Source organism: Eleginops maclovinus, chromosome 21 (genome assembly GCF_036324505.1).
Source record: "Eleginops maclovinus isolate JMC-PN-2008 ecotype Puerto Natales chromosome 21, JC_Emac_rtc_rv5, whole genome shotgun sequence".
NCBI classification, from domain to species: Eukaryota; Metazoa; Chordata; class Actinopteri; order Perciformes; family Eleginopidae; genus Eleginops; species Eleginops maclovinus.
The window spans coordinates 10,041,360-10,053,977 of NC_086369.1; the positions used below are offsets into that span (position 1 = coordinate 10,041,360).

General features: G+C 44.2%; 1 protein-coding gene across 1 annotated transcript in view; it reads left to right on the forward strand.

Moving 5' to 3' along the window:
• Positions 1-12,618, forward strand: part of znf438 (zinc finger protein 438) — a 42,039-nt gene that overhangs the window by 25,165 nt on the left and 4,256 nt on the right. The window contains 2 exon segments of the mRNA XM_063873762.1: positions 9,742-11,149; positions 11,151-11,518. Of these exon segments, the coding sequence (XP_063729832.1) occupies positions 9,770-11,149; positions 11,151-11,518 (1,748 nt within the window). The 5' untranslated portion in view covers positions 9,742-9,769.

Consider the following 12,618-nt stretch of genomic DNA (forward strand, 5'->3'; position numbering starts at 1 on the left):
GTTTACACAATCTGTTAACGTTGTCTCTTGCTAAGGTTTTTCTCTCTTGTCCCGCTGCCCCTCTTCACCTTCTCTGCCAGCGGTGCGAGATCACCCCCCATTAGAGGGAACAGCGCTCAGGTCTGGTTAATTTAACAGCAGCATCAGTGATCATTACGGTCCAAGGCTGGCTTTGATCCTGCCAGACTGCATTTCCTACGGTTTTAATAACCCCACAAAGACACCTTAGCAGATGCTCCATTCGTGGCCTCTAGACAAAGACGGAGACAGGCCGACCATGAAGGATGCCCCACGTCTTCAGGAAAGGGAATTTCTTTGAAAGAAACTCTTATTCTGAGGACTTGGTGAAGGTAGAAATAGGTGATAGAGCTTGCATGCTGTTTTTCAGTAAAGCCCTGTTTTACATTCACAGCTAAACACACAGTCACCCCTGGGAACTGTTTATACAAGCGCAGCACTGTTGGCCACTGAGCCACTCCACTGGAGCCGCTGAAGATCTGCCGAAATAATAATTAGAATACAGATGATTATAAATAACAATACTTGTTTCACAGTTCCATGAGTCTAAAATGTGCAACTATAGTAATTATAAAGGGGGGCGTGGGTAGAATGATACATTAGCTTATAAATCAGGGGGGCATGGAACCAAGGTTTTTCACATTATTCTTAGGACAGAGTTACTACCTGTCTCTGAGTGTTAGGGCTTGGCGATCATTTAATTTGATCATTTTATTGTCTTTCAATTTACTTTTTTCCCATAGGAAATCATGTTTATGTTGTCTTAATAATAATAAGTACTTTCTAACTGAAATTATTTATAAAATAACGCTTTAATTTTTGGAGGAAATCTCATTTCAAATGAGCTTTATTTTTCCATCAAACCTAACATTACTATTTAGTACAATGTCCTTTGCAAACTAAATGTATGCTTTAATAAAACAATGTTTACAGTTACCTTGAAACTTTTCATTAGCGCCACAGCTATTAATTCAATGAAAAAATATTTAGTACTTTTTATTTGTTCTGTATTTAATTCACAGATAAATATACAAAAAAGGCTTTACCACGTGGTCGTACCATATACTATTCTTTGAATTTAAAGAAAACAAGCTAAATCGTGTCTCAGTATACAGTTGTAAATGAAATAACTACATTGAGATGAGATTAGTATATTTCAGACTTAGCTTTCATTAGCTGCTGCTGTAAAACCACCACACGTTATTCTATTAAATGGACCTTGTATTTTATCTGTCACCAAGTCTTTGGAGCAAATCTATGTTGAGTCTATGGAAATTCCAAGTCTCACATTATAGCTCATGATTTAATTTAAAGCATAAAGGTGCGACTGATTCCAATAGAAGTTCTATTTTTGCTTTGACAGTGTAGAGTTACAACAAGCTCCCCCCAAGTGTTGTTTTTGTTCACCTCTCCTTTGTAACATTACCTTCTCACCTGCCTACCCAGCAGCTTATTCCCCCCAGAAAGGCCAGCTTATGTTAAATAAGAACAAGCTGCCTCACATTGACCTGCTTTTAGAAGCCCAGGCTCACCTCACCAGGAGAAGAACCGTTGGGATCATCTGCATATTCTTTTGATCTCGCACCACGAGCAGCCGTCATTAAGGAAGTTTGCACGACTTTCCCTCTTCCCCTCATGGCGGCTGAAGCTCCGTCACCTGCCCCCTTTTCGCTGCTAGTGCCCTTCACTCCAACGCAACCCCTTCAAAGTTCCCTACCCTGCTACCGCCCTTCGCTTCAAAGCCGCCCTAACTTGGGTTGAAAGCCAAAACCACTCTTGTCTGTCCTTCACCGCTAAGCTGATGTGTTTGTGTCTGTGTTGTGTTGCCCTTGGGGTGGGTTACCTCCACCCCCACCCCCTGCATCTCATCTCTTCTCCTCCCCACCTTGCTGTTTATCTGTCTCTGGGCTCGTCACGTCCCTGAACCTGCTCTAATTAGCATCCCACACAACACTGTTTATTTACTCAGGTACCGGCAGAAGGGAAGGGAGGTGAGAATGAAAGAGTGAGTTGGGAGAAAGAGACCGAGAAAGCCAGGAAGAGCGAGAGAGGGAGGAAGGCCTGGGAACAGGAAGAGATGATTCAGAGAATCAAAGAGCTATGAGACTCTCTCATAGCGGATGCAGGGGGTAATGATAGTTAGAAAGACATGAGGCAGAAAGTCGAGAAAGTGAGAGACAGAGAACTTTCCCGCCTCTCCACGCCTCCTCTCTGCCTTTTCCAGCGTTTCATCTGAGATGCAGAGTGCCTAAAATTAGCAAGCTGGCAGCTTCCTTCCTTCCTTCCTTCCTTCCAGGGCCCCCATTAAAGTTCTCCCATTGCGTCGAGTGATCATTAAGGTGGGACCGGGAACGCAGGTGTTATCTTAGTGTCCCAGTCGAGGTTGCGGTGGCATCACTTTTCCTCGGCAGGGTGTACATGGAGAAAAAGAATTTGCAGTCCTTTACCGGGGAGCTTTGAAGGATTAATTGTGAGTTTATGTTCATCATAGAGCTACATCGCACACTGAGAAGTCTGTCAGTAGGGGTCAAAGAGCAGATTAATAAATTAGAAAGAAGAAAGAAGGGTGCTGGATGGAGATGGACAGGTCAGGTTGTTTGCTTCTGCACTGGTTGCAACATCTTTGTTTTCTTTTTTCTTTTCTAGTCAATAAGGGCAAAATATATGAAATAAGTCTTGTGTGCAGTGTTTAACCTGTTGTGCTTACACTTCGTAATTAATCAAACAACTTCAAAGCTCTTTTGATGAGCTTTTTAAGGTTTTGTTTCACTTCAAAAGAGCTTACAAGCTGTTTTTTGTGTAATCACATCTGAAGGCAGATGTCTATACTCCCTGCTTTCAGGAAAAGCTGTGAATCAGTATAACTGGGCTGACTTGACTCAAAGGCATCCATTGTGTTGCATTCTGCTCACACAAAAAGTGATGGATGTGATTTTGTGACGACTGAAACTGCTTTCATACATCCGTGACTCTGCTCGATTTTTGGAAAGTCACACGACTTGTCAGATGATTCTCACTGTTAAATGATCCATCAAGGACTTATTTGACCTTTTGGTCTATTGCTTGAAATGTGCGGTGGTACACCTTCTATTGCAAATCTCCCAGTTATGAAATTGTAATAAACCACAAACCTATTGAAGGCCTCTTGCAGGTACGTCTGTACGTCTTGAGCAATGGTTGCCAGTCTTTGTGACCAACACTCATCACCTGGTGGTCAAACAAAATCATTATTTAGTATTCTCTTGTCGGGCTGGATTGGAGACATGGTTTTGAGGTTTAGGATCATGCTTGTAGAAGGTGGACCAGTCAGTCCAAATCTAAATGTGCTGGTTAAATCGGGTTAATTATTTATGTCAAGATACTGTATGTGTATCCCAAATGTTAAAATTGAAACTCTATTGGTTACTTGTGTACTAACTAACCAGGACATATTGTTGTTTTTCCTGCTCCACCTCGCATCTACAGTACATCAGACTGAGGTCACCATGTTTTTATCTGCTTTGGCATTGTTACGAAAGGTTACCTCATGTGTCATACATCCACCAGTTTCCGCTTTTGCACTTCTGTAGCAATCTTACCAGCCTATCGTCATTTCCTGCCTTGTTCCTGTTGGTCACTCAGCAGAATGTTCCTCCAGCAACTTCCTGTTATCAGTGACTCTGCACATTTCTGAAACAAAATATTTGACTCGGCAAGTGCTTTTGTCACAGATGTTAATTCAGCAACTGCTCTTTTTCTCTCGCTCTCACACTGAGTGATGGGATAGTAAAATGTTCAGAAAGTATCCCTTCTGCACGACGGTTTTGTGAGAATTGTGGGAATTCTTAGCAGTTGATGTTTGTCTTTCCGACATATTCCCAAGCACATCAGTTGTCACCTCCCTCCACTGACAGCCCTCATTCCTCTCCCCATTTTAATTTTTTTCCCTTGCCTTTTTCCACCACTCTTTAGTCCTGTTTGACCTATTCAGAAGGGTCCAAATGTCACGGCAGAGCGAAAGGTCAGGTAAAAGGTTTTATGTTGAGCATGGCTAACACAGTGCTGGCTGCCTGAGAGGGGAGCCCGTTAACACTTGAGACCTTGAACACACGCGTCGGCACGCACTTGGACACACTGCTGTCACCTCGGCTCCACGTCAACGTCACTCAGCTCTGAGCCGGCAGCCATGTCATCTGTGCCCATCATGTGACTCTGAGTGTGTGTCTTATGCTCATTTGGTTCATCTGTGAGCATGGATGATTGAAGACGTTACAGCTTCCCCGGGATGACACATGGCCTTGTTGGACATAGGGTCAAAGGTTGTTGGTTTCAGGGGTTTACAGCATCCTGCCTTCAAAGGGCATTGACTTGTTTTTATTGAGGGTCTAGCCTATCTGTAGTGAACACTTATTCTGAAATCTTTAGGGAGGGAAGTAGTTTTTGCCTTACTTTGGAACATTTTACAAAAAGAAGTGATTAGTGAATTCATTGGCTCATTTCTAAGATGTAAGTCGATGAAAGTAAATCATCTAGAGTCTCAGTAAAGCGTATTCTCTTAGGGGAACAGCAGGTTAGTGGTGGGATTTCTATATCGATTAATCTACATCCACATGCAGGGCAGAGCAGCGGGATCCTAATTGGAATGGATTTCTCCGTTGCATTGATTTGCTCAGGTGACAGTGGATGACATACGGGTGTGTGTGTGTGTGTGTGTGTTCACCTTTTCTCCGACTCCTTTGCCTTCTCATTCAGCAGAGCTCTGGGATGAAACAAGGACCTCTGCAAACACTGATTTCATTTTCCCCATGACCGCCTTCGCTTCAGACCCTGCACACACACACACACACACACACACACACACACACACACACACACACACACACACACACACACACACACACACACACACACACACACACACACACACACACGTACGTCCCTACATGTACACCTTAGGCTGGGGAGCAAAGATGAGCAGTTAGCATGCATGCAGGAAAAAGCAATCGAGCACAGATAACGCTTAAGTTCAGTCATGAGGAAAAAACAAATGGAATTATCTCATTTCCATTCGGACTGCATCGTTCAGGGATTGAGCCGTTATTGTTTTGTTTTTTTTATAATTGCTGAGAGAAAGAAATATATTTTTAACTACCTTGCTCACAGTCTCAGGGTCACTAATCCTGCATACTGTGTGTGTGTGTGTGAGAGAGGGAGGAGGTTGGTGAAAGATGGCCGCTGGACATGGCTTCTCACAGCCGGCTGGCCCCGACCCCCCGTGATCTGCCCTCTTATCTAGCCTAGATCCTGGCCTTTCATCTGGGCTGAAACCTGGGGGAGCTTGGCCTCTGCTGGCTCTGCACACACACACACACACACACACACACACACACACACACACACACACACACACACACACACACACACACACACACACACACACCTACTTCATTCCAGACCCCCTCCATCTCCAAGCTCTATCTCCCAGTCCCAGATGAGCATTGCTCTCACCTACAAGGGAGATAACAAACCTCACACTACTCTGCTCCCTGCTCCGCTCAAAACACTTCACATTTGATTTTTTTTTTTAACCACAAGAGAAACTACTTCCCTCTTCCTATTGTGGGAGCAAAATGCAGGCACTGCAGTTTAAACAGTAGCAAGCCATAAGCAAGACAAAACAGTCGGATAATCCATCAGGGATGCTACCAAAACACAGCAGTCTCCATGTTTTGACGTTTCACAGAGCAGTGCTTTCACCTCTCAATAAATTGCATTACTGCTGAACAATAGGCAGATTGTTTTGTTGGTCAGCTCATCAGTTTTGGCTGCACATGTGACTCAGGTCCAGGTTTGATAGTGTAAGCTGTGTGTGTAGCTTGTGGAGTACCATTTCATTCCATTCCAGGTGGATGCCTGGCCCCGTTCCAACACTGCCCTCCTGCTCAACCCTGACCTGTTTCCAGCATAAACAGCAGAATCCTCACCTCTCACCCCTGTGGCTTTACCTGATAATCTGTCTCTGTGGATCACCCCCACCATTTTTTCTTCTTCTCTTTCTCCCTCAGCCTTGCATTCTCTCCGCAAACCAGGTTTTTGCGTCACCCTAGCCCTGACCTCTGACCCCAGTCAGATTAGAGTGGTTGGCGTTTCAAATCCAGCGGCAGATTGAGGAGCATCTGTGACCTCCCTGTGCTTTTCTCCCCTTGCCCTGCTGTGTTATACCCTTTAGAAGACACAGGCCCATCAGATCCCAGTACCAATTAGTTAGACACAGGTTTGCAATGGAGGGCACTTTCAGGCAATGAAACAGTAACTTCGTTAATGGGCTAATGCTAGTGACCTCTGAGACATGTAGGGCAATTTACTATTGGTAAATTGCAATGGCTGTGTATTTGAAACCCTTTACTTCTAAAAGAATTACCACTAAATGTATTTAAGAAAAGGCACCGGTGTAAATAATGACACTGGCTTGAATTCTAGCCTTTGTTTTGTCACTGCCTTTACACACTTTGTCACTGCTGATCTCCCAGCTGAGTCTGGATCATCATGATCAGATGCAGGTTTACAGTTCTGGCTTTTAAGCATCTGTCGCTCTCTGGCTGTCTTCCAGACAGTTTCTGTCTTTCCTCCGCACCTCACTGTGCACAAGGACCACCTCAGGAGAACGGAGAATGATGATGACAGGGCAAACTGACCGTCACTGCTCTATCCACAAGGGTAAAAAGGCTCCCCTTCTTCTCTCTCCTTTTCTATTGTTCCCTTTTTCCTGCGAGCCTCTCCCATGTGGCTGAACTGAAGAAGGAGAGTTGTTAACATACTGATTATGCAGATAGAACCACACTGAGAGAGGCATCCTGAAAGGGGAAGCAAAATGTGGAAAGAGAGGCACTCTCATAGAGAGGAATAATGGCAAGAGAAGGTGGATGGTATCAAATAGTAATATTGGGCGGCCTAGACCAGTGAAGGAGACCGTCTCCATGCACCATGCTGTATATTAAAGACAAATGTGTGTTGCCTGAGGCTGGGTCTTCATCACAGACTCTTACCTGTTGTAGCAGCATACTTGTAGTAGTAGATCTCAGACAGTGTGAGTGCAGGTTAAACCAGTAGCTTCAGGGCCTCTGGTAATCACTGCTAGGGTTAGGGTCAGGATCAGTTACAGATGCAGTTGGTTGCAGCTTTTTCTTTCCACTTTCAACTCTCAAATTTGAACATCAAGCTTGACTTTGGTAGCATCGTTTAGTTCTGAGTGTTTTCACGTTTCACAAGAAGGCACTGCGGTTTTTATTAATGCATGTACTTAAACATCATTACTCAGTGATCTTCCCCTTGTGATTTTTAGTTACATCAGCGAGGTGACTCTGGGTATTGCAATGTCAATTGTTCCACCACTCTGGTCCAGACTGAATAGAGCACCAACCATTGTATGGACTACAGAATGGCGCCTGGCAGAGCAATTGAACGCCAGTGGGGGTAAATCGGAACGCAGAGTGACATTGAACAGGGTTGTGGAGGGAACAAACAACTCCGTGAGCGATAGCATGAAATTATCACCGCTCCACTTCGCTCACATGCTTTGGCTGCCGGGCAAAAGAAGGGTCAAATCGTTTCCCAGTGAATATTGATTAGGATTCAATTATTTTAAAGGCATATTTTATTTTACCAAATGTTCTCAAGATCCCTAGTGCCACCAGCATATCAAGGTTCCTTCAGGGCAGAAATAATGGATACCTACAAGCTCAGCTGTACTTTGTATTTATTAGCTAGTATAGCATGCTAACTTGCTAAAAGTAGTAAATAAGTCACATCCTGCCCATGAAAATGTTCTTTTGTTGCATATTCCTTCGGTATATTTGTGGTTCTACTTCCTCCTGCCACATGCTCTTCATGATGGCATCAGTCAATCTGTGCAAACACATCTGTGTACAGAGGCTTGTAGGCACAGGCAATAGATACATCGGTTTACATGATCAGATTAGATGTTGGATAACCTTGAAAAAGTGTGCCTAGTATTAGAAAGATTGTTGGGACAGACTGTTGCCATATCGAGGTAAGATAATCTTATTGTGTAGTATCAAATGCTTTGATTTTTCTAGAATCTTTGATAGCCTGAAGAAACTTCAACCAAATATTCCCCTGACCCTCCACTTCTATTCTTACTCTTCCAGGTGGAATGCAACAATGGGATATATTAAATCTGATCTTGTTTTTGTGTGGAGTTACTTGGTGTCAGGTGGCGTCTGCTGAATCATCTGTGACAAAAGAATTATAGGCCTACTGGCTGCTTCTCCAGCTGTTGATAAACACACCCCCCCCTCCCTCATGTCCAACTGAAAACTTCCACATGGTAGAATTAATCGCCAATCTTTGCCTCTACTCCCCCACTTTTTCTATGGCCACATAAAATGCCCAGCAGAACATGCATCCCACGGTTTTATTCCACTCGGTGTTCAGCCAAAGTCACAGTCAAACTGGAGTCAACTATCCACACAGAGAAGGAATATCTCCAGTTTTATGGAGTCGTAATGCGGTAGGGGTACTGTATAAATAATCTCTCTGCACTGAAACACTTCCAGCTGTTAAACAATATGCCCTTTGCAGTTTTTCTTTTCTTCTCCTTCTTTTTAAATGTATAAAGTGTCTTGCCCAGACTTCTTTGAGAAATGAATGGTTTTTTTTTTTTATATTGAGACATTCTGCTGTTGAATAGTACCTTTTGTGACACCTCCAGATTGCTGCACTTTATGCTGATTGTTATTACAGAGTGGCGTAACGCCTGTATCAAACGCTGCTATTGAAAGTCGGGCCGTAATGTGAAATTCAAACCTCAGTCTGTTTACAATCAGGCCCTTTGAAGCACTTCTCTGTAATCTCTCCCTCCATTTGATATAAAGATGCAGATATGATATAAATAAAGGAATGTTGCCTTTGTTTTTCAAAGCAATACCTATGGCTTTTGATTGATGGATGGAAACTGTATGGTAGATTTATATACAGTAGTCTTGTTTAAAACCTCACTATGAGGTTATAGTTTCCCTTAGACTTCAGCAGTATTTCGTATCAACAGTCATAATGTTCACTGAGTGGAAAAGCCTCATCCCCATTGGATAACCATGAAATGTTGTTTGTGAACAAGGGATGATACAAAGTACATTCAGGGCTTTTTTCAGGGGCATCCTCATAGCCTTCGGCCAGGTTGCAGTGCTGGTCAGTGGAGGGGGAGATGAGAGGGGACCCCTCTTCGTCTTGTAAAGATCCTGCCGTTGGGCAGCTTTCACGCTCCACTGGCTGATCCTTCCAGGAAGTGAGGGGGGAGGTATGAGGAGCCCCCCCGCCGAGCCCCAGCATGTACCTTGGCTGCACGCTGAGCCGAAATCAAAGGGGGCAGTCTGTCCTTAGCCCGGGGGAGAGTGAGTGTGCTGTGTGTGACCAGGGAGACATGGGTAATAGGACAGCTTGTCACACTTGTGCAGATGCCTGTATTTTTGACAGTATGTTTATACAATGTTGGCTTCTCTCCTGTTAGGTTCAACAGCAAAGACATCAGCAAAACACTAAGGCCTTGTGCAGTGAGGGTACATTATCACTCATGATCTTGCCATCTTTCAGAAATAACCTTCTTCCTATTCTTCCTTGAGGTTAGAAGTCTAGGGTTACAAACAATTGGAGAAAAAAGGCTAGCTTGTCTCAGAGAAGTATCTAAAAACTAACAAAAGTCTATTTTCTTTTGTGAATGTGTTTCAGTTGGTAGCCAGTGAGTCCAGCCCTTCAGATGAAGAGCCTTCAGTTCAGGAGTATCGCCCCTAAGGCCCCGGCCGTGGTGCCCTCCCCCTCCCCTGCGGTCCTGTCCTGCCAGCCTCCCTCTGCCCTCCCTGAGGCTGCCACCGCCACCAGCCCCAAGTCCATCATTGTGCCCACCCAAAACTATGCACTGATGCAAATAGCAGGTCAGGATGGCACTTTTTCTCTGGTGGCGCTTCCCCCTTCTGTCTCCTCTCAGACACCACAGCAGCAACAGCAGCAAACTCAAACAAACCCGAAACTGCCCATTCCCAGATACCAGCCAGTGAGAAGCAAGGGGACCACAGATAAGGTCAAGTCACCACAAATGGCTGCCAGGGTGAAAACTGTCCCCAAGGTGGTGTCCTCAGCACAATCCTTGTCAGTTCCCTGTGGGCCAACAGTTGTGAAGATCAAGCAACATGAGCAAACAAAGGATATCCTAGTGCCGAAAGAAGAGCCTTCAGAGCAGGTGATTCTGATTGACCCAGCGTCCTCTGATATCTCCGTCACTGCTCTACTGCCAGACAATGCAGTCTTGTACCCGGGTTCTCAGTTAGAGCGAGCACCAGATTGCTCTGAACGACCTGCTACAACTAGTCTTATTCAGAACCTCCAGTACCCCCCTGGTGCTGCAAAAGGATCCCCAAGTAAATCGCTTGAGGAAAGCAAGACCACAATGAGGCTGTGCCAATCAAATTCTGTTGTAGCCCAACCCCAGAGCAGTATAACTGTCCTGTCCTCAGCCATTTTCAGCAAAGCGGTCCAGATAATCCCGTCCCCACCAAAGGGTAAACTGCCCATTCTGCCCTACTCTAAGATGAAGAACACCCTCATCCCGGCCGCCCAGCTCAGCAATTTGTCTCCAGAGAAGAAGGGTTTCTCTAGCCAGACAGGACTCACCACCTCCTTAGATCCTACATCCAAGACCCTTGAAACATCTGAAGCCTTGGTTCAGAACCAGGTCCCAAACTCAACTCTTCAGCCCAACACAAAGACCACACTCATGCCTGTGTTGGGAACCCTACAGAAACCACCTGGTAAGAAGAGGGGGAGGAAGAGAAAGACAATGGAGGACATCTTGGCATTTGAGGCGAGAAAGAAGAGGTCTTTGTCTTTTTTCCGTAGAAGAGTCCCGGAGAAACCACCAGCAGTTGTTCCAGGCTCTAAACAAAAAGAAGTTGATATTTCGAAGAAGTACCGCAGCATAAGGCCCAAGCCCATGTTGGTCATGGAGACAGTTCCCCAACTGGTTAGTCTGCCTGCTGTTACAACAGATGCCCAAGAACAGGAGCTTGTACTTGGTCATCAACTCCCTACCACTATAACAACCAAGGCCCTGGACAGTCCTCCTCCACCAGCCCCGGTGACCTTTACCACTGAAAGGTGCTTCGCATACAAGAGTGTTCGTAAGCAGCCGTCCGCTTCACCGTTGCCCTACCTGCAGCCGCTGTTTCCAGTTCAAGCATCATCTCCAGAGCCACATGAACAGTCACACCAACAGCCGGCCCTACGCCTGCCCAGTCTGCCGCAAAGCATACGCTCACTCAGGAAGCCTGAGCACCCACATGAAGCTTCACCACTCCGAGGTACGCCCACGTCGGTCGCTGTGCTGCGAGTTCTGCGAGAAGTCCTTTGGATATGTGGGGGTTTACTTCAGTCATCTGAGAGAGGTTCACAAGGTGGTCCTGACCGTGGAGCCGTCCATCAGCCATCACGAGGATGACCTGTCAGTAGAGGGGTAAGATCATTAATGATTGAGCACTTACTTAATTGTTGCAGGTTTTATGCTGTGATGTCACAATTTATAAATGGGCTGAATAAACCTTTTGCTTACCTGACTTTTTTAAACTGTCGTAACGAAACCCCAAAAGTTATTTATTTATTTTTAAACAGAGACACTATGACAGCGGGTCCAAATCTATGGAGATGTTAGCCTGGAAATTGAGGGGAAAACTAGCAGAAAATGCAATTTATAGAATAAGAATCCAAGAACAAAAATAATAAAAGATAACTAAAGTGAAATTCATGAAACTTTCAAGGTGTTTTATGAAACCTTATATTCTAAAGTTCCAGGAGGAAGTCAAACCCAAATTGACACTTATCTAAACTCCTTAGACTTACCCTCACTAAATGAAAAACAAAATGGAATAATGATTGCTGATTTAAGTAGGTTCAAATCAAATAAGCCACCAGGTTCAGACGGCTACACCGCCAAATGGTATAAGGAATTGTTGATGCTGACAAAGCATTTGACTCGGTTAATTGGGATTTTCTATAGCGAGTTTTACACAGATTTGGCTTTCATGATACGTTTGTCAAATCTATACAAGCACTGTATGACAAACCGACTGCTAGGGTTAAAGTCAATGGATACCTATCAAATAGCTTCACTGTGCATGTCTGTATGCTTGTACTTGGAACCATTGGCTCAATACATTAAACAAAACAAAGAGGGGAATCTCTAATAAAGAGAAAGAATATAAATTGGCCTGCAACCAACGTTCACATTACCTAAACTGATGAAATCCTTTGAACAATATGGTCAGTTATCGGGATACAAGGTTAATATAGGTAAGACCCAATTACTTACATATAATTACAACCCTCCTGAAGAAATTAGGAATAAATACCCACTGATATGGCAAACAAAATCCATCAAGTATTTGGGCATTAACATACCTACGGATCTTAATAAATTATGCAACTTCCTACCTGTACAAAAAAGAATTCAGGAAAATATTGCAAGATGGAACCTAATTCCTTTCTTCAAGAATTGAATCTATTCAAATGAGAATTCTACCTAGATTATTATATTTATTCCAAACCCTACCAATAGAG